General features: G+C 28.8%; 3 protein-coding genes across 4 annotated transcripts; 1 reads left to right on the top strand and 2 right to left on the bottom strand.

Annotated features, from left to right (window-relative positions):
* Positions 1–97: 97 nt before the first annotated feature.
* LOC111040420 lies at positions 98–5,192 on the top strand. The gene is made up of 3 exons (XM_022324345.1): positions 98–133; positions 1,576–1,845; positions 4,311–5,192. The coding sequence occupies exons 1-3, from the start codon at positions 98–100 to the stop codon at positions 5,010–5,012; spliced, it is 1,008 nt and encodes a 335-aa protein (XP_022180037.1). The 3' UTR covers positions 5,013–5,192.
* A 949-nt stretch (positions 5,193–6,141) lies between these two features.
* LOC111040394 (ubiquitin-like protein ATG12) lies at positions 6,142–8,433 on the bottom strand. Its single transcript, XM_022324302.1, has 3 exons — positions 8,054–8,433; positions 7,841–7,977; positions 6,142–6,814 (listed from the first exon to the last, which is right to left on the bottom strand). The coding sequence occupies exons 1-3, from the start codon at positions 8,118–8,120 to the stop codon at positions 6,692–6,694; spliced, it is 327 nt and encodes a 108-aa protein (XP_022179994.1). The 5' UTR covers positions 8,121–8,433; the 3' UTR covers positions 6,142–6,691.
* Positions 8,434–9,561: 1,128 nt separating this feature from the next.
* Positions 9,562–19,508, bottom strand: LOC111040393 (neuroglian). Of its 2 annotated transcripts, XM_022324301.1 has the most exons (23): positions 19,321–19,508; positions 17,574–17,686; positions 17,009–17,138; positions 16,806–16,921; positions 16,543–16,736; positions 16,332–16,471; positions 16,101–16,262; positions 15,830–16,020; positions 15,461–15,736; positions 15,191–15,368; positions 14,740–14,831; positions 14,373–14,653; positions 13,939–14,307; positions 13,635–13,869; positions 13,457–13,575; positions 13,182–13,368; positions 12,743–13,010; positions 12,503–12,673; positions 12,276–12,442; positions 11,868–12,075; positions 11,710–11,798; positions 11,143–11,238; positions 10,990–11,060 (listed from the first exon to the last, which is right to left on the bottom strand). In XM_022324301.1, the coding sequence occupies exons 2-22, from the start codon at positions 17,647–17,649 to the stop codon at positions 11,147–11,149; spliced, it is 3,741 nt and encodes a 1,246-aa protein (XP_022179993.1). In that variant the 5' UTR covers positions 17,650–17,686; positions 19,321–19,508; the 3' UTR covers positions 10,990–11,060; positions 11,143–11,146. The 2 variants fall into 2 exon arrangements, with proteins under 2 accessions (XP_022179992.1, XP_022179993.1); XM_022324300.1 differs by lacking the exon at positions 11,143–11,238 and having other exon boundaries at positions 9,562–11,060.
* Positions 19,509–21,460: the final 1,952 nt, after the last annotated feature.

Raw genomic sequence — 21,460 nt, 5'->3', positions numbered from 1 at the left:
CCGCTGTAATATAGGACATATTATATTACCTCATGTAAATTATTATACGCCTATTATACCGCCTTCGAAAACGACTATATGTCGTTATTATGCCATTATGGTAATCCATAATGAACTGTATTTGCTGTCTTCGGTATCTTGAATGACAAAACTGTATCGCATGGAACAGCTTGGAATTAATCCACTTACCAGCTAGTGTTTGATATAATATAGTTGCAAGTTTACGGCGTATATATAATATATTCTAACGTCAGAGACATCACGGACTAAGATTAATTATTTTTAGTTTCCAGGAAATTTAACTGTAAACGGGGTCAGTTTGACTTAAATGTATTCGTTGTAAATACTAGTGTAGGCTAGATTTACACAAAAAGTAAAAAATAAATTAGTGTAAATTGAAACTATAGTATTAAAGAGGTTATAAATTATAACATTTGAAAAATTATCCAAATGAAGGCCAAATCAATACAAACATTGCCAATTTAATAAAAAAATATATATATTATTTTTAATTCAATGGTATTTCTCTTTTATATTAGATAAACACTATAATATACGTATTCAAATAATTCAATAAATCATATTTGGGGTTCAAATTTTGAAATGTACTTTTCAAACGTAAAATATAAATTTCCATTCAAACGGTTTTAGGTATTTTATTGTTATTCAACAAGTATTAATTGTAGACACTTTAAACGTTACATAGTTAAGTCTTAAGTTATCATTTTCGTACGTGAAACAGAACATTGATTGACAAGTGACGGGAGGGGGAGGGATGCGTACAGATTTTAATATAATTGTTACATATTTGTACTGGTGTAGTTTTTGAGCTAATTTTCCAAAACGCGGGTGCCAGCGCACACAGCTCTTTAATAGCAATATCAACACTTAGCATAAAGGAAATATACTTAGTAGTAGGTATACCCAACAGACAATTTTCTTTACGAATCGTTCTTTGTATGCAATGATTTATCACATACGTTTCGCAGTGACTTACTCAATAACCCCGAGGTACACTCGATACCAGACGCCAGGCTAGCAGGCTATAGGTAGCACAGCGTTTACCAACTTTCCCCGTTTTTTTTTATGGAATACCTACGTTACTTATTACAATCTGTAGGTATTAAACACTGTACATTTTAACACCCAGTTTTATATATCAAATTAATATTAATAAAACTTTGAAACACGGGAGTAGAAAATGTCACAGTTTAGACCACTTAACTTATGGCGTTTTGTCAAAGAAGATCTGTTTGATATATCTGCATTTCCAGACCTGTTCTCGCATTTAATCGACTAGTTTTATTTCGCGGAGGAGTTTTTGATGTTTTCATTGTTTTGTTGAGTGGAATCTGTTGAATAACAAAATTGCAGAATACAGTTTCGTAAATCGTACTTGGTTTGAAATCAGAATGAAGTGATACATTCCTTACATAATATTTGGTTTTGAATTGTACTTTATAAGTTAGAAAATTTTAGTCTTTAATTTTAATATTTGTGTTGTCAATAGCTACATACATAAATAAGATCTACAAACATTTTTATTTCTACTAAAAAACTTCAACCAAAATTAAGGAAACTCAAAGCTTACGAATGTCAAATGGGAAAAAAAAGTCCAATTATAAATTTACCACATATCCCATACGATCAAAAACAAGTCAACGAAAAATTGACAATAACATCCAGGAAAAGCTATTTCAAGCCAAAATTCACACTTATAAAGCTAAACAAAAAGTATTACTAGACAATATCAAAGAAGTGATCAAAGTGCACAAAAAATGTATAAAAATGTCTAAACAAAGTACTCAGCCAAAAAATAGATACTTTGAAGATATTGAGCTAGTGGTAGGTAAGTTATTTCGTAATAAATTACCTACGCTTGGTAAACTATACTATATATTATAGTCGCGAACACGAAAAATGTTCTTTAAATTCTTTAAGGTAAGGACCTAAGAATGAGGCAAAATGCCTTTGTTGTAGGATTTCATAACCACTACCAAAAATCTACTGCTCGGCGCATGACGGGCAGTTCTCATTTTTCGTATCCACGACTATAATCAGCTATATATTAGTGAAACCAATTGGTTTCATGTTATGGCAAAGCCAAATTTGTAGTTTTATTTTGCATATTTTTGCATACTCAGCCATTCAGGTAATTTTTGCTTCTTGAGTCATATTTCTTTTTTTTTGGCTATTATTGCACATTTCTTTTTAAATATAACTTTTATAAAAGAAGATAATAAATTGTATTTTAGGTACCATTTAGGTGGAGGCTTTTGAGTAACAGCCTCCACGCACAACCGTAGTGGTCTTTGAGTATATACATGTAACGACTTAGGTTAGTGACTTAGAGTGGAATATCGATTATCCGAATAAATATCAAATGCAATTCACGTATCTGAACATCATTAATCATTGTGGCGCTTGTACACGTAATCATGTAGACATGTGATTATGTATAATAAATTAATGTATACAATAATTCAATGTTAATAATAATAAATTATGAATGACAATATATCATATAATATTATATGTACCTATGTATTTTCGTTATATGCATGTACATTTATTAAATATATTTATATATATATGTCATATACGTATAATTTTCTGCAGAGTCCGAACTTTCACGTTTTCGAATTACCTAGGTGCGGTCCCAATTAGTTTGGATAATATAGAGATTCTACTGTACTTAAAATCATTCTTATTTTATATTTTACTATAATATTAAACCTATTTAATTTTAATATTTATTAATTAGCCACTAAAATCAACATTTTTAGTACATATTTTTCAGATTCTGAGCAAAGCAATGAATATACCTGCAGTTGATAATACAAATATTTTTAATTTAAGTGTTTTTCTTTTTTATGTATATAATACATGTATTATATATATATAATATATATATATAATATATACGATAAGTAGTTGATAGAAGTAGCTGCTTTGATTTTCTACTTCAGTAAATATTTTTTGATGAGAAAGTGAATCTAGTTGGTACTTTTTAAAGTTCAAAATGTAAAATTCTATAAGTAAATGTCAAAAGTGTCGGGACAATCCCCAAAATATTTAAGGGAAAACGGAGATTTTTATGCAGAGCCGGTTTTTGATAAAATTGATTTTGGTTTTTGGTACCTATAGCTCTAAAAAAATGATCGTTTAAACATGATATTTTCTCTTAATGTGATAGTCTAAATATTTTGACTGTTTTTGAGCTACTTTTAGGCATAATATATTTTATATTTTTATTAGTTTTTTATAAACTTTTGTAGATTAAAAATTTGTTACTAGGTCAAAAACTTGAACATGTTAATACAAGGTTCCTTGTGAGTTGTTATAAGTGAAGTTTATAAAAAAAGTTGAGAGTAAGTAGACAGTGATTTTTTTATGAAAGCTTGAGTTTCACTTTTTTAAGTTTTTTTAGATACCTAAATATTGATCAAAAATTTTCAGTTAAAAAGCTTTAAAAAGTAATACTAAGAGGTTCCTCGTAAATTTTATAATAGTATTTAAAAAATATTAAGGATAAATAGGTACTTACGATTTTTTTATAATCATTTAAAATTAACATTTTGATTTTTGACAGAATTCATTAAAACCACAAACATTTGAATGCAATTAGTTGTTTAAATGATTTTAGGTACTTTATTGCATTTTAAAATATTATTCGTGGTACTTGCAACTTTTAAAGTAGGTACTTATACAGTTATATTATCATATTTTATAAGCACACAATAATATTTTAAAATTCAATGTTTTCGCAAAAATTAATTCAGCCGACCGTATTACTAATAGTAAAATAAATTATTTTAAAAGCAATAATGTCATACAAATTTAAAACATACATTGTAATAGAGGTTTCGCTCAGAATCATTGTTTGTACCTACAATGGTTTTATATCATTTAATTCAAATTTAACACATCTATTACAGCGTCACAGTGATACCCACATAACACCTAAAATACGGCAGAGCGGTACCCACCTGACCACCTTTTTGGAGGTTAATAAAAGCACTAGTGCTTGCATATTATGTGCTTTTTTAGAACTATCCACCATTCCATCCTATATATAACATAATATCCACTTCCACTATAGTCTATAGTCAGTGGAGTAGCCAGGAAATGTCTATATTAATAATTATTTTCTGTTTCCTAAATCCAACTAAAAAAATTCACCATCAAACATTCTTTTCACTTACACTTTTTGTAAAATCATGTTTTTAATAGAATATTACATACAAATTATCTATAAAAAAAATTCTTCCTGTGCATCATACCGTATTACATCGGAATGTGATATTCAGGTGGCTCGGATCGTGGATGAGGCGTTCGGGGTGCGAGTGCAGACACACGACAAAAACGATGAGGAAACGATCGTAGGGCGGGGGGCGAAAGAGTCGGAAGTTCCGATGCTCGGAGTGAATGACATCCGGGTGTGGGACAGGCGGTCGCCAGACGACGAGGTACTGAATTCAATTGCCGGGAAGTTGTTGATCATGTACGGGCGGCTTCGGGCGGAGACGCATCGACTGAAAGCGGACAAGGAACGGCTGCGCTGGTTGATCGCACAGTCGGTGTCCAGCGCGGACAGTCCGGTTGACGAACTGTCCCGGATGTTGGACGGTGACCTGCAGGCCACGGGTGTACCTACTGTCTTGCAGAAACGCGACTTGGTCGAGATCATTACTCGTGTCCGGGACGCTTTGTCGGCGAACCGTGAGCACAGGACGTCTGTGACCGGAAACTCGTGTTGCGGTCGGCGTCTGCACAGCGTGATGGCGACGCATGAGTTGCGCGAACTCCGGGCACGGTTGACGGCGGTCAAGGACAGGTTGAGGGCGGCTGAAAAGGACAAACGTGATCTGTTAGATATCGTGGAGAGGAGCCGATCCGATCCGACCACGGTTGAATCACTCCAGGCCGTACTCAGCAAAGAGAGAGAGAAGAATGTTCACTTGCAATCGGTCGTCGATGACATGTTTATCGCCGCCAACAGAGGTGCTTGAAACAGCATCAACCGTAGTCCTCTGCTTATTCATAAAATCATATTCTGAACATCGTAGAACCTCGTGTCTTGCAGCCTGGATGTAGTAAAAGTTAAACCTAGACAGTGAATACTCATGTTTTCGTTTCACGGATATCTGTTGGTATGATCACCTACCTTCTAAAACATCCAAACTCCTACCTCTAGCAACTTCGGGCCTAGCAATAATAGCCTTAATAATAGGCCAACATAAAATAGTAATACATTATTTTGCCATTTTTACATTATTTTTCTTCAAGACAAAATCACTGACCTTATGACATTGAAATTTGAAACTATTATGACGATGTGACATCCAACCATTTACAGTTTCTCACAACCTAGTACCTACCTACCTTCTTTTGTTTAAATAGTACAGGTACGATATAACATGCATTTTTCGTGTTTACAGTTTAGATGTGCAATAAATATATGCATAAGTAATACCTAAAATATAACTATTAATAACCAACCTTTAATTCATATTTCATATTACAATATATGATAATACCATATTATGGCTCAAGAAGTGCGTCATAACACGAACACTCCCTATGCATGCCAATTCCTGTTAATCCTAACCCTAGTGAGGCAGAGAAGTTATACCTATATATAGGAATAACGCGTTATTTTCTATGACTCATTTAAAACTACAACAACTAGGAGTTAGGACACTGTTCTTTTTTACTCTACATCAATCCCCCTCTTAAATAGGTATCAGGTAGTAGATTAGTGGAATAGTATAATAATTAAGGCTACAATTAAAATATAAAATATAATATTCAAATTTTATAGAATTGCGAAAAATTTGAAAAACCTGTTACTGGGCGTCTGGGCCTTTATACAGTATACAGTGCCGTATTTCCTAGTAAACACTATAAGCTAGTGCTTAGGAGTTTGGGCGGCAATTTCTCAAGGGCGGCAAATAATTTTTAATATTACATTTTTACTATTGTATGTAACTAAAACTAAAATAAAATGAAACTAATTATAAAATGTTTTTAGACCAATGGGATTGTGGTAATATTTATATTTTATGTTTTCCAATTTCATAATCGTAGAGTTATATGTTTTTATTTTTCATCATTAAAATTTTATGCAAAAAATAAAAAACTATAATTGTATGCTCTAATAACATTTTTTAGACTAGATTAACTATAATTATTTAGTGCTTAAAGCGGCACAATGGTTAAATCCGGCACTGACAATATACAAATATTGGTTGAAACCTATAATCTATATTCTATACAATGGAGTTTAAACTTTAATACACTATACTCAATATGTAAAGTTTCAGTCTTCCTCTTTGAAGCTTGCATACAGATTAATGACATTAATAACTCTGGCTTATTCTGGAATACATAATATATAACAAGTATTTTTTTAAATATAATAATTAAATAGATAAAATTATTTATACCTGCAGGCTGCAGTAATACAAAATAATAAGTAATTTACGATAGTACACAATACTTCAATATTTAATTTGGACCAATTGAGTATAATAGATTCAGATTTAAATAATTGTAGTATTTTTTTTATATATACACACTATACATATTTATTAATAAAAACAATTTTATAAGTACAAAAGCTTAAAATAAATACAAATTAAAACATTTTTGATTACTAAGAAACAAAATGTAATATGATCTTAGTATCTTATCCCCAAGCTTGGGTTTTACAATAATGTAATATAAGCCGACCATCTGTGTTGTAACAGTCATATAAATTTTTCATTGTCTGATCAGGTGGTGGCGCAAATGCTTGATTCACATATATGAACTATAAATAAATAAATGCATATGTAATAAATTAAGATATTTCAGAAAAATAACTCATCAAATATCAAACTTTAAAATGTATTGTCATTATCTTTTCTCCTGTTATGTTTTATTATTTATTAATAATAATAAATAATTTTTTATTTGAAATCATAACTAAATGTTGATTATATTTGTATAACCCTTTATCTTCAACCCAAAAAATGTTTAAGGTCTGGTGCACATGTCAGTTTTTGCTGCTGCGTCACCTTAAGTCAGTGGTTCTTAACCTTTTTAGAATGACGGAACACTTCACATTTTATAAAGTTTTTGCGGAACACAACCGTAAAATAAAATAGTAGTATATTACATTTTTTAATTTTTTAATATATTAACCTAAAATGATTCTATACACTATAGTACTATACAGTATATTGTTATACACGTCTTATACTTTTGTGTATTGAAAGTCCATAAAAGTCAAAATGTTAAGACAATGAAACCAAACATTTTTTTGGCGGAACACTTATACCAAGTCAGAAACACCGCAGAACACCGGTTAAAAACCACTGCCTTAAGTGATTGAATGGATATAATGCATGCAGTGAAGCAGCGGCAAAAACTGCATTTACATTCAAATAAAAAAGTCATAGTATTGATTTAAAGTACAACAATGTAAATACATAATAGGTTTAGAAATTAGGTATTTCAAATAACTGTGTGGTACTATGGCAAAAGTTGAAATTTTGATACTAAAGTTACAAAAATAATACATTTTTTCACGAATAAAAGACAATTATGAAGTAAAACATACTACAGTATATTGCCACTTCATTAAATATTCTAGTATATTAATATTCAGTATAAAAAGTGAAATAAATATTATTTATCACACATTTTATTCTATCACAGAACTATACTGTCAATTTATGTAAATCTTATGTTTTTTTGTTAAAAAAGAGAAATCTAATGATAATACATTTTTATGTGACATACTTTTAAACAAACATAGTTTTACTAATGTAACTAATATATTTAATATATTTACCAAACTATCAGATGGTTCTAGTTTTAATAGTTTCCGTAAGAAATCATTAATAGATGCTACTGTCTTTTCTTTTTCAACCATCCATTTTTTTGTTTTGAGAATTGGTGCATTACCAGTTGCTTTCAATAGTATCTCAACTATGAAAAAACATGAAATAGATATGTTTTAGATAATAAATAATAAATAAAAATCAGTTATGACTTGAACATATACTTTTTTCTTTATTTTCAGCGGGAGCTCTGGAGCTCTTCTCAGATTCACTGTTAAGTTCTTCGTCCATGGCAGATGTATAAAACAGATAGTTTCTATACTTTGAAAATTGAATATATTTCTATCATATCTCACAGTACTAATATCTTTATGTTTTGCACATGATGCGAAATTAATCCACAAAATAGTATGGGAAAAGTTGATAAGGTAAATTAAAATTTATGGTTTAGTTTAGAGGATAACAGTAAGTAACCAAGAAGTTAAATAAGTTAGGTACAAACTACTAGACACAAATGAAATTACTTGACAGTAGTTATTGGTTAACGAGGTACCTACAACTTACCCAGTTACTCAATAGTTATTTTTGCTAAAAAAAATGAAAAAAAATGATAAGAATTATCACCGTTAAATGTTACAATATATTGATAAGAATTATCACATAATAATTTCTTAAATTGTGATCACGGATTAATATACGATATTAATCCCGTAAATTAATCCGTGATCGTGATTCAGTCTCATTTATTATATAATTAATAAATCCTGAAAACAAAAAAAAACAATATTTGACTAAATTATAATAATAATAACGACGTTTATCAGAATACGAACTATATCAGAGGCTAGACAATTTATACACAATCGCACAACTGTTGTACCTATGTAGATCAAAGGATGGTGAATGGTGATAATAAAATAAAATAATATAAAATCTAATTCCGTTTTAAACATTGAGATAGATAAGAATATAATTATATATGTGTGCATTCTAGTCCATCTCAGTGGTTTTAACAAAACCATCACTTAAGTGGTCAGCTGGTACAGCCATCGTCCTTTTTTTATTTTTAGAAGAAAAAAATATAATCTATATTCTATATTACACACATAATGAGTACGTGCGTTAAGAATAAAAAAAAATAGAACACGAGTTACATAATTCAGGGAAAGAAGCCACGCACTGGTGACATTTTCAATATGAAAATTTTGGCTCTAAGATGGTAAATAACGATTTCCAGTGATAGCGATTCATCTATGTTGCGCGTGAGTCTGAGACACAACAAATATTGAACTGACATCCTCCATAATAACACAACATTCTGACATTCATCTCACCTAATTATATTATTTTAAAACTGAAAATTAAACTCATTCTTTACATAACAAAAATGAGTGATATTATTGTACAATAAAATGAATAAAATATAAACATAAATGAATAATAAATATTATTTTATTGTTCGATCAACTTTGTAAATTTAGCTTGTGCAATCCTCCTAATCCTAGTATAAGCTTTAATTGTACAATGTAAATGATAATTATAGAAATGGTAATTTAATAATATCATGTCACTTATTTGTCTTTACCGAATTACTAACAGTCTTCAAGTTTAGTCTATTCAATTAGGAATAACAATAAACCAAACTTTCTGTATGTGATGTTGTGATCATAGAAAAATGGAAATTTATATAAGTACTTCATTATTAAGTAGCATAAACAAAAAACACATCACATTACCTTTGCCATTTAATTAGGTATTTTAGCATAACCTACTAGTTTATTAAAAATACAAAATTATACTTATAGATTAATACTGCCAATGTGTCAAATATATCTTAACTTAAAAATAAAAATCTGATGTGTTTAAAAAAAATAAATTAATCAAATTATAGGGCACATTAAAATATTGATAAAAAAAAATATTTTTACATCTTAATTGGCTACAAACTAAACTCGGGTGCATTAATTTAAAATGTGATGAACTAAAATATTAAGTGTCGTTGTTGAATACATCTATAAGGCAAAGTAGTCATGTCACATTCTAATATTTGTTTCTGAATACAGGTAAAAATGTTTTACATAGAATTGTATTAATATATATTATGAACTTAACTAAGATCTATTTATATGGAATGCATGCGTTACATAAATATGAAAAAAAAATGGTTATACAAATATAATAACAAGGATTATTCTATAAAGGGCAGTGAAAGGTGGTGGTGAAAATTTGATCAAAAATATAATATATTGTTCATATTAAAAATTGGATTGAGGTTTACAAAAATAAAATAAATGTATCTTTTTATATAAATATTGTCATGAAACTTAGGTCACTTTTATGTGATGTGAAATTATAGTATGGCTTCAATTTAAATTTGATATTGAGATCAAAAAAGAAAAAAGAAAGTTGCCATTGTTCATGAGTAATACTGATTACAAAATTATAATACATACTAAACAGTAAACATAAAATTATTAGAGGTCTATATATAACATAACAAATATTTAAAAAGGTGTTAAATAAAGCGCAGGCGTAGCGTGCATTTTAAAATTAATATTAAATTAACAGAATTAACCACAACAACAACCAAACCATCCTAAGAATGACTGTGGCACAAAATAAAAAGTTGTAATGCCTAAAATAATTGGTATGGTATGAATACAAAATTCCGATATTAATTTAAATATATTTATATATGTATGAATTTATTGTTTTAATATATTAAAAATAATACTACTTATTCTTTCCAATTGAAATTATATGGTTAAGTTAATTAGTTTTTCTAACGTTCCTATTTTTTTTTTTTATCATGAACTGAAAAACGTTTTTATCACAGACGAGGAATTCTAGTAATATGAAATTAATAGACACGTTACAAAAATACAACCATTAGTTACAACAAAAGACAACAATATAGCCTGTATCTTTACAATTAAATAATTTTAAAGCGTTATTGGTCAAATAATAAATAGTAATACTGACAAGAAAAGCTTTGGTTTTAGGGCAGGGAAGATTCGTTAAAAATGCATAAAAATATTTTATGTATTATCTAGGCAAACGAGTAAATGCCAAAAATATTTGTCAAAGATTATACATAAGTGGCAGCAGAGGACGAACCAGTGACAGCTTGAAGTGGAGATTGCGGTTGTGGTTGAGGTTGAGATTGCTGTTGCCGATTTTTTCTAGCTGTGCCATATTGACCAATAAAAGATCCATCTTCAGTAAACTGAGCTGTTTAATTGAAATATAAATATAAATATAAAAAATAAACTTTTTACAAATAATAAATTTACATTTGAGGTTAAGTACTCACACATTTAGACAAGTGTGGCGAAACCGGCCGAAGTGGTTTCGCCCTGTCTTTTTTTACCATACAAGCCAATGAAAGAGCCATCTTCATTCATTCCTTCTACAAGTGAAATGGAAGAGAAAACAAAACAATAACTAACATGCAAGAACTTGAAATATATACTAAATATAAAAATGTGTGCAATGGGATAATATAAAATAATTTAATTTAATATAAATTTATCGGAATATTTGTACGTTCAAATGTTGATCACATTAGACAATGTACATCAGAAATGCACAATATTATTTGTAATGAAAAATTATTTACTTTCTAACGAGCTACAATAATTTTTATAATATAAAGTTTTTTTTTTTGATGATACTAACATGCATATGGAACAACATATATTACACTAAATTTTAATTGTAAACTACAATGAGCGATAAGAAAATTTGTATTTGAAAGTGCTATTATCAAACTTTTAATAACAGGGAAATTAATGGTGTAGAAAAGAGCATTTTGTATACAAAACATAAAAATAATAAAATTGATGCAAAATATTTTAGAAATATATATATATATATATACCTGTGTCTCCTTCTCCATACTCTGCCATTGAGTCTGTATCACTTTCTGGAGACTGTTTTTCACTTCCTAATCTTTTTGCACCACCAAGTCTAATAAAAAAAAATGGGAAATATAATTGTCTGACAAAAATATTTTAAACTTATAACTTATATACATACGGTTGAGAATATTCATGAAAATGAGGTTCATCAGGATAATCATGTCGACCACGTGCCGCTTCTGATTCATGTACCACATATTTTCCACCTCTATTACGTTTCAATATGCATACAATAATTAACACGATAATAAGGAATAACAAAGCTAACAGCATTGCAATAAACCATCCTGATGTTGCCATATTTTCGCTTCTTCTAATTATTGGATCTAAATAATAGAAGTAAATTAATATTTTAGATATATATTTTTATTAAATGTGACTAAATTCATAATATTAGTGAGTGAGCAATTCATTCATGTATACCCTTATAACAATTTTATACATAAATAAAAATCTTCCTTCATCAGTTAGCAACCTACATAAAATTAAAAAATGTTAAAACAAGAAATAAGTATTAAAAATGTACCAGTGCTTGATGCTTCAATTTCAGCAGTATCTGATTCTTTCATGGTATTACCATCTACAGCAACCACAACAAATTCATACAATTCCCCAGGTTTCAACCCTTTTACATCAATAAAGTTTGTGTCAAGTTCAGGTTTGGTTTCCTCGTACAAGTTGGCACCTTTAAGCCTATAAAAATTAATTTAAATTAAATAAAAATACACAAGCAATAATGAATAGCATTTATACTTGTATTTAACAAAGAAGTGAGATCCTGGGTTTCCATCAAGTTTAGGTGTCCATAAAATGCGAACTGTATCAAAAACATTATTATAAGCTTTATGGACATAACTGAACTCTGGCTTATCCAATTCAGTTCCTTCAGGTAAAGGAGATTTGGTTTGTTGTTCAATGAAAAATCTATTATGGAATAATATTTTATAGCTATCTCAAATATAAAATCTTAAATCACACTAAGTCTTTACGTACGGTTCACCAACGCCAGCCTTAGTAGTTGCATGAATGTAGATTCGATAATTAGTTGATGGTTTGAGTGAAGCCAATTTAGCAGTAGTCTGTTTAGGATCAGTAATAGAAGGACGTTGTGACTTTTCTCCGACACCTTCTTGAGTCATAGCTTCATAAGAAATCTCATAGCCAGTTAATACCCCATTTGCTTCTTCTGGTGGTTGCCAACTCAACAAAATAGCAGAAGAGCCCCATTGTTCAGCTTCAACTCCATGAACAGGCCCAGGAACTAAACACAACATTTTTAAATTATTTTAATCCTAAAAATTAATTTATAATCAGATATATTTATTAATAAATAATTTTATACACAAAAAACATTAGATATGCCTTGAGTAGCTCAAATATTGAATTCAATCTTAATATAAAAGAAATCATAAGATCCTAAGGATTTATTTACCTCCTTCAGGAGTATTAAAAGTTATTGGTTGACTAGGCGCTCCATTAAAACGACTGTTGTGTGCAAGTATACGCACAAAATGTTTAGCATTAGGTAAAAATTTCTTGATTTCTGCTGTTGTTGTATCTGAACTAACTTGTTCTTCAATCATATTGTTTTCTCCATCCCTCTCAGTCCAAAATTGAATCTATATCAAGAAATTAATAAATATTATCTACTTACATAATGAAGGTAAATAAAAAAATAAATAATTCAAATATTTATTATCAATTCACCTTGTAGCCTTTAAAATTTCCCTTGATAGATTCTGGTGAAACAGGATCCCAGCTTAATATTGCACTTCTACTTCCAGTAACATTCAAAACAGTTAGATTTTGAGGAGTCTCAACAGGAACTACAAAAATCAATTATTATAACTAAAATAGTAAAAGTTAACAATGATTTTTAATTTACCATCTTCGCCTGAATATCCAATGACCTCTTTTTGTTGAACATTAGATTCACCCTTTTCATTTGATGCAACTACTTTTACTTTATAACGTTGGTAAGTCGGTTGATTCTCTATCACTAATTCCTTTATAGTATAATCTGTTATCTCTTCTGAATTCCACACTTGACCAGGTATATCCTGTTTCCAATAAACTCTGTACCTCAATCCTGGAGCATTATGTTCAATTTTTGGCATTGGCTAAACATTCGAATAAAATTTGATTTTTAAATTTGTTTAAAGATTTCTTTAAATCATAATATAACTTACTGTCCAGCTGATTACAAGGTTAGACGGTGTAGTCCCCGCAGCTTCAACATTTTCTGGATTTTTATAAGGTACATCTGGTTGTGTAGTACAGACACTTGAATGTAGAGATGGATTTGATCTACCAATTTTGTTCATAGCAATAACTCGAAATGTAAAATTTGCCCAGGGTGTCATTGGTACTATATATGTTTGACCAGAAGCAGGTACATCATCTGATGCAACTGACCAAGTATCGGGAGCAAAACTAGTATTGTACTCAATAGTGTAACGCAGGATAGGTGCCCGATTGTCTCCTTTTGGTTGCCATTTTACTGCAGCATCTCTTTTATTACAAGTTATTCCCAATAATTGTGGTGGATTGGGTTTATCCTAAAATAATGTAAAAAATATAGACAAACTTTGTGATAAAAAGTCAACAAATAAAAAGTGTTTACTTGAACAATAAGCATGGCACTAGCTGTTGCTTGATCTAATTCAGTTCTAGCTAAGCATGTATACATTCCAGAATCCAATTCAATAGTCTTAGTAATGGTCATAGAATAATCATTAGTTTTGACAAAACGAGGTTCAGAGTCAAAATTTATAGGTTCGTCTCTAGCCAACCAGTCCATGTTAAGATGCAAAGATTGATCAGCAGTTGCTGTACAATGAAATGTGGCCACCGACCCAGCAACTACCTCATAGTCTTCTGGTACAGCAGTGATTCGAGTATGTTCTATAGATAAAATTAATTATTTAAAATATAATTTGTTTTGCATACAAACTATAAATGGTTGAATAAATAAACTTTAAATTGCATACCTTTAACAGCAAGTGTTCCAGATGCATTTGCCGATCCATAGTTATTAGTAGCAATACAAGTATAGTTTCCAGCATCAGTAAAACTAACTTCACTAAAAAAATTAATATTATTTGTTACGTTTTTACATTTTTTAATTTATATATATTAATCAGAGAACTTTACTATTAAGAGATCTCTTGACATTTAAAAAATATTTTTTGTCATAAAATTAGAGTCAATTTTTTAAGTAAAATACCAAACACAAATGAAAAAAAAATGTTTGACTATTTTCTGAGTTCAGTAGAGGTTAAACTTATTTTACCAAAACATTCTAACAATTTTTAATAGCACGAAAAAAAAATTGTCAACTCATTTAGTTTGATACTAATTAAAATAAATAAAAATAATAATAATATTAAATTTAATTTATTGAAATAATAAATTCTTAACCTTAAATTTGATAAAACAAACCTTATTTGTAAATCACCAGTATCCAGTATTGAATAACGTCCACCTGTTAATTCTATATTATTTCTCGTCCACTTAACATGTGGTTTTGGTACTCCAAAATTTTTACATCCAATAGTAATAGCACGGCCATCAACAGTTTCTACTTTATTTGGTGGTTCAGTGATTTCAGGAGCCAAAGCTATTATTACAATAATACAACTAGTTGTTAATAAACTAGGAAGTTATTGTAGCTGTGATATATTTAAATAATTATAATAATTAATAACATACCCAATACATTAATATAAACATCCTTATAAACATATCCAATACTGTTGGTAGCATTACAACCATAATTTCCAGTATCATTTTTAATCAAAGATGTAATTGTTATAGTATTAGAAGTAACCGAACGTCTAGGATTTGGTGATGCTTCACTTAATGGTCGACCATTATGAATCCATTTAATTGTAGGTTCTGGATTACCACTTGCTTCACATTTAATGACTGCAGTTTCTCCTTCAGCTCCTTCCACAATTTGCGGAACCACAGTGAAAAACGGCACAGCTATTAAATATATTGTAATTAAATAAATTTGTTTCAAAATCAAATATATGTTAATTATGATTATTCACTAATGTAAATATAACGTTACTGTACCCATAACATCCAGCTCAATGTTATATGATTGAGGGGATCCTACACCATTGCTAACTTCACAAGTGTATTTTCCTTTATCTTCAAATTTAACTTTCTTAATTACCAAACTTTTTCCATAATTTCCTTGGCTTACCCTTTCATTGGATTGTATAGGCCTTCCATCTTTGAGCCAAACGGTTTCTGGTAAAGGTCTACAAGTATCAAGTAAAAAGTAAATTTTTACATTTAAACATAATAAATATAAATTAAATTCAAGTAAAATATCACTTACGTTCCACCATAAATACAAAACAATTCAACTTTTTTATCCAATAATGCTACTTCATTTCTTCTAGTTACATATTGTTGGGTAGGTGGGTATTTATTTTGTAAAGCTGTTTCTGCAGTTTGAATAACATTCAAATTTACAGGGTTACCTAATTTATACTCGCTCCTAATAATTATAATTAAATAAGGTTATTCAGATGCCTGTGTGATAGTTTAATAACATAAAGATACATACATTGTCAATGATTCAGCATAACAAAAATATGTAGATCCATCACTAGTATCATGTCTGGTTACATTTGAAAACCAGAGATTACCTTCCGGATCTAATGTCATTCTAGTGTTGTTAACTGTTGTTAAGCCACCATCTTTGTTCTACAAGTACATTAATATTATTATTGTTATTAAAGGTGCTTAGTAAATAAAAAATTTTTAAAAGTATTTACCCTTATAAGCCAATATACATTTGGCTTAGGCCATCCAGTAGGAGGATGACAAACAAGTTTAAATGGATCACCTTCTTGAGCTTCAACATAGATTTTTGGTTCATCTTTAAATGAATTTAATTCAGCCTTCACGACCATCACTGATTTAGAAGTAGCTGTACCCCAAGCGTTTTCTGCGAAACATTGATATTGTCCTGTAAAAAAAAAGTAGTTTGATTAAATAAAATTGTAAACAAATAACAATCATAAAAAAACAAACATACCAAGATCTTCATCTCTGGGTTCAGTAATAGTTAATGAACCACGGCCAGGTTGTTGAGCTATCCTGTCATCATAAGCCTGCCAGTCAAAATTCTTACCATTTTTCATCCATCGATACCTATTATAAAAATGTTTTATAAAAATGTTAAGTGTTTGATTGTATAAAATGAAATTGTACATAATTTAAATATGTAATTTCAATTACTTTGGAGCAGGTTCTCCTTCTGCTTCACAATCAATTACAAAAGGTCTAACATTTTGATTTTGGACAGTAGCTACTTGAAAAAGAACTTCATCCGTAATAGATTCTTTTACAATTCTTGGTGGAGATTGAACTAGAATCATTTAATTATAACAAAAATTGAAATAAACAACATATAATTAACATGTATTAATGACCTCCAAAACTATACACACATTTTTCAAAAAATATTATGTAGAAATTTCACCAGTTTATATAGAAACATAAGGGAAAAAATAGTTGATGCTAAAATTTAACATGTTTATTATACTTCAAAAGTTAAGAATTGTCTAATTAAAAATACATCAACATTAAATGAGTAGGTATCTTCAAACATTTTAAATGTATTACTTTAATAAAATGTATTCTTCTTTTTTAGTTTTAAGATAAAATAAAATGGAAAGAAAAGGGAAATAAATTAATTGCATTGTCATTATTTTAAATCTATATCAAATATACTCATGTCTTAAAACTACAAATAAAGTTGCATTGATACTTTAATATTACTAACATAAATTTAGATACTTACTTATAGATGAAGTTGTTACAAGGAATAAAAATAACAATTTTACTGAGTACAGCAAATGTTGGGAAATTCTACCCATTTTGATGTTCTTATGTTCCAAATATATTGATTAAAAGCTAAAAACAGAATATAGTGTTATTAATATGATTATGATTATTTAATTGTTTAATACAAAGAATGCAAGATAAAAGTACAATTATGAAAATAACTATAGTTAATTATAGTTTAATAATTATTAATTTATATATAATTTTATAATTATGACTAATGTCAGTTTAATTTTTTCAAACTTATTGATATAGATACTAATTATAAACGGTTATTTAATTTGATAATAGTTTAAATTATTTTAAAAGTCATTCATTATAATAATTGTTATTTTTTTTTATTTTTTTGTAATATTCCAAAATTTATAAATAGAAATGGATGATCTACTATGTACTTATCTCAAATTGTATGAACTATGAATACTATTTATAGAGATAAAAAGAAAGCATGACTCATTATGACTCATGAGTGTCACAAATTTGCTTCATTCTGAAACTGGTGCAAGGTGTATACCTAGTAAAAACTCTTTTTTTAATTGTTTTATAAATTTATTCTTAAAAAAAAACAATATAGATTTTTAGTTAGTCACACTAGAAACACTTAAACAAATACTAATATATAATAATAGTATTATAGATAGCAATGATATATATTCAATGGTAAATTTAATTTTAGTAATGTTAGCAAAAGATAAAAGACGAATGGTTAAGAATATTTTGTATCTACTATAGGCGACCAGTATAACAAAGGTTTTGATAATATTGAATATGTGCCAACAAGGAATTTTATTTAAAACTGTAATGATTATGTGTAGACAAATATAAACATTAATAGAACAATAATGAGTTAATTTTTAAACAAAGAGGTGCACCTATGTTGATCATATTTCAATTGCACTCATAAAAGTCTAAGAACTAGATACAATCAAAATTTAAAATTGAGTCTTAATTTAATTTTAAGTTTAAGTAACTTCAATCATATAATTAGCTAGCTACAGATGAATATTTTTAAAATTCTTTATTCTAATATAACAAAAAAGTTTGCAAATAAATAAGAATAAACTAAAAATATCACACTATTTATATTATGCAGTTTTTTTCAAGTTGTATGTCTATGCATTATAATATAGTAGAATGTAGTTCAAACATTACCTTGTAAAATATAAACAGCGATATGTAAAAAAAGTAAAAAACAAAATAAATAACATTGTTATTAGCAGCAAAGTAAATCGGATGGAATGAACGGACACAGACTACAGTAATAACAGAACAACCAACATCATTATCCTAATAGGTCAATAGGACCTCAGCTATACGTTGGCATTTATCTTTTGTAACTTATGAGCGCAATTTAACAGTCAATTACAGTTGAAGGATACATACTTTACAGTTTATAATATCCAGTATCTCATAAATATTATGAATCAGTGACCCCTACCCCCATGACATTTTAAATCAATGTAACAATAGGTACATGTAGATATAAAACGATTGGCTGTGGAAAAAATTAATGTTAAGCTCGAATAGAAGTGCTCTGGTCACGTACTATATGGGATATAATAACTACGTTGTATTAAAGGTTGCGTGTGAACTAAAATGGATAGCGTGTATAAAAAAAAATCAATTTTATGGTCAACTTTGTTAACGCCTAGGTAAACCCGAAAAATGTTTAATACATAAAAATGTCCACCGAACACACTTACCTATTTTAATGTTACTGAACTGAACACAAACACCGAGTTAAACATAATTAGGTTTTGACGGCATTTAAATTTAGTACAACGTAAATTTAAATTACATATCATTAGAATATAAGAACCGACAATAAATGCGAATAATACAAACTACACCTCTCGGCTGACGGCTGCTGCTGTCACTGCTGCAGTTGCAGTTACACCCACAAATAAACAAAACACAAACAATTCCATGGAAAACATGAACATTCCATGGAAGATTTGATTTGAGGTTAAGTTATCAAACGTATAAAATTTTAAAATTATCTTACCACGACCACGATGAATGATAATAGACTGCGGCTGCTGTTATTATTTATGTAATGATAATTATTATACTACCTATTTTTTTTTTTTTTTTCTTTATTACTTTATTAGTAATACACAATCTGTACACAATCGGCACAATAAGAGTATGAGCTGAGACACAATAAAAAAACATGAAATTATGAGCTAAGAAGCCACCCACCGATGACACTTATGTAATACTACCTATTTAAATTATTATTTTTATGTTTTTGAATAATCTTTCGACAGTTTTGAGTTAAATCACCTAAAGAGAATAATTTTGAGAGTAAACATATCGATTTGTATAAATCAGTTTTTCTCGACCTTTTTTTACGACGACTTCCTAATTTAGATCCATAAAAATAGCGACACACTTAAATCCACGAACTAAGATATACTCTTAGTTCATGCTTAAAACAATGAATGGATTTTTGACAAAGTTACAATCATAAACCAATAAGTTGGAATTCACAACTGTTTTTCTTATCTGTGGTTTTTACCATCACGCATAGACATTAGACATATAAAACTACTAGATAACCGACTACAGGATAATATTGAGGTCGGCAGCCATATGCCAACAGGGCAAAATTACATGGTTGATAATGTACATGCATTCGTAATATTATATGTCATATCAATATGTATAGGTAAGATCTATTGAGTTATTTTGTAAACATCGCCCTGTTGATATATTATGACCGCACGACTTCAACGTTGCTGTGGGAATGTAATATGCAGTCCGCTATATAGTTGTTCTATACGTCTATAGGTCTATGCTATCACGTCATAAAAACGCTTGGAATGTTCATTTAAAAAAAGAATTAGTTCACGTTCACGTCCATCTTGTTAAAAAAGGACTAATTCGTTTCTCGTTCCACTATAACTTTGAAATTGTATTAATAATGTAATTTGTAGAAATAAATTGTTTAACTATGAAGGTACTTGGTTATTTTGTTTTTAAAAACGTTTAATTTATTTATTTCATACAAGCTAGGTAAGACCGATATGACCACCGTGGCACCGCGGCTGACTTGACATTATGTAAATATTGTCAATATTATTGTTTATCTATTGTTGTATACAAGTTTAATTATTGAACTCATTATATTCACTAAATTTCTAAAAAAAATTGTAAAACCTTTGCTCTAAAAAAATTTAAATTTCAACCTATTTAAGAATAAGTTACGAAAAAAATGAAGAACAGATAAAATCATTCATGTTCTTATAAAAAATGAATGAATTCTTTGGAACGAAAGACTTCCTTTCCAAGCACTACGCCATAACACCATGATAATGTCATATATTATGTATTTATAAATTGAACACGCACAATATAAATAAACAATCTTTTGCCTAAACTTCACGGTTATACGTGATACACTGGTTGAGAGCCACTAGTCCAAATAGTGTCTCAAGACAATCAATTTAAATTTATAAACATTTACCTACTTTTTATTTTTAAGTCAAATAATAATAAAATATAAAACAATATTATTATCCTCTATAAATTATTATAAAAGTAATTTCACTCTAGGATAACTTAAAAATCATAAAAACAAGTATTACTTAATGTAAATGCGTTTTTTTTTTTGTTGATCTGAGAGAGAATTTATGATTTTTGAGTAATCATTAGGGCTCGGATTTCTTTGTATTTATATAACCAAAGTATTTTTTTATGCAACAAAACTATGTATCTAAATATGTGCTAAAAAGGTCGAAATATGTATTATCAAAAAAATAAAATAATAATAATTTATAACAAATAATATAAATATAATTAAAATTTGATTACCTATTCATCGAATTATCTTGAATGCAT

This window comes from Myzus persicae, unplaced genomic scaffold (genome assembly GCF_001856785.1).
Source record: "Myzus persicae strain clone G006 unplaced genomic scaffold, MPER_G0061.0, whole genome shotgun sequence".
Classification (NCBI taxonomy): domain Eukaryota; kingdom Metazoa; phylum Arthropoda; class Insecta; order Hemiptera; family Aphididae; genus Myzus; species Myzus persicae.
This window is presented reverse-complemented; position numbering and strand designations above follow the sequence as displayed.

Excerpts from the sequence above, each read along its gene's own strand:
- LOC111040394 (XM_022324302.1), bottom strand. The coding sequence starts at position 8,120 with ATGGACGAAGAACTTAACAGTGAATCTGAGAAGAGCTCCAGAGCTCCC. Across the intron at positions 7,978-8,053 it reads CGCTGAAAATAAAGAAAAAA|TTGAGATACTATTGAAAGCA; the intron begins GTATATGTTCAA and ends GTTTTTTCATAG. Across the intron at positions 6,815-7,840 it reads TAGAACCATCTGATAGTTTG|TTCATATATGTGAATCAAGC; the intron begins GTAAATATATTA and ends ATTTATTTATAG.
- LOC111040393 (XM_022324300.1), bottom strand. The coding sequence starts at position 17,649 with ATGGGTAGAATTTCCCAACATTTGCTGTACTCAGTAAAATTGTTATTT. Across the intron at positions 17,139-17,573 it reads TGTAACAACTTCATCTATAA|TTCAATCTCCACCAAGAATT; the intron begins GTAAGTATCTAA and ends AAATGATTCTAG. Across the intron at positions 15,737-15,829 it reads CATTGAGCTGGATGTTATGG|CTGTGCCGTTTTTCACTGTG; the intron begins GTACAGTAACGT and ends TATATTTAATAG.
- LOC111040420 (XM_022324345.1), top strand. The coding sequence starts at position 98 with ATGGTAATCCATAATGAACTGTATTTGCTGTCTTCG. Across the intron at positions 134-1,575 it reads AACTGTATTTGCTGTCTTCG|GAAACTCAAAGCTTACGAAT; the intron begins GTATCTTGAATG and ends ACCAAAATTAAG. Across the intron at positions 1,846-4,310 it reads TTGAAGATATTGAGCTAGTG|GTGGCTCGGATCGTGGATGA; the intron begins GTAGGTAAGTTA and ends TGTGATATTCAG.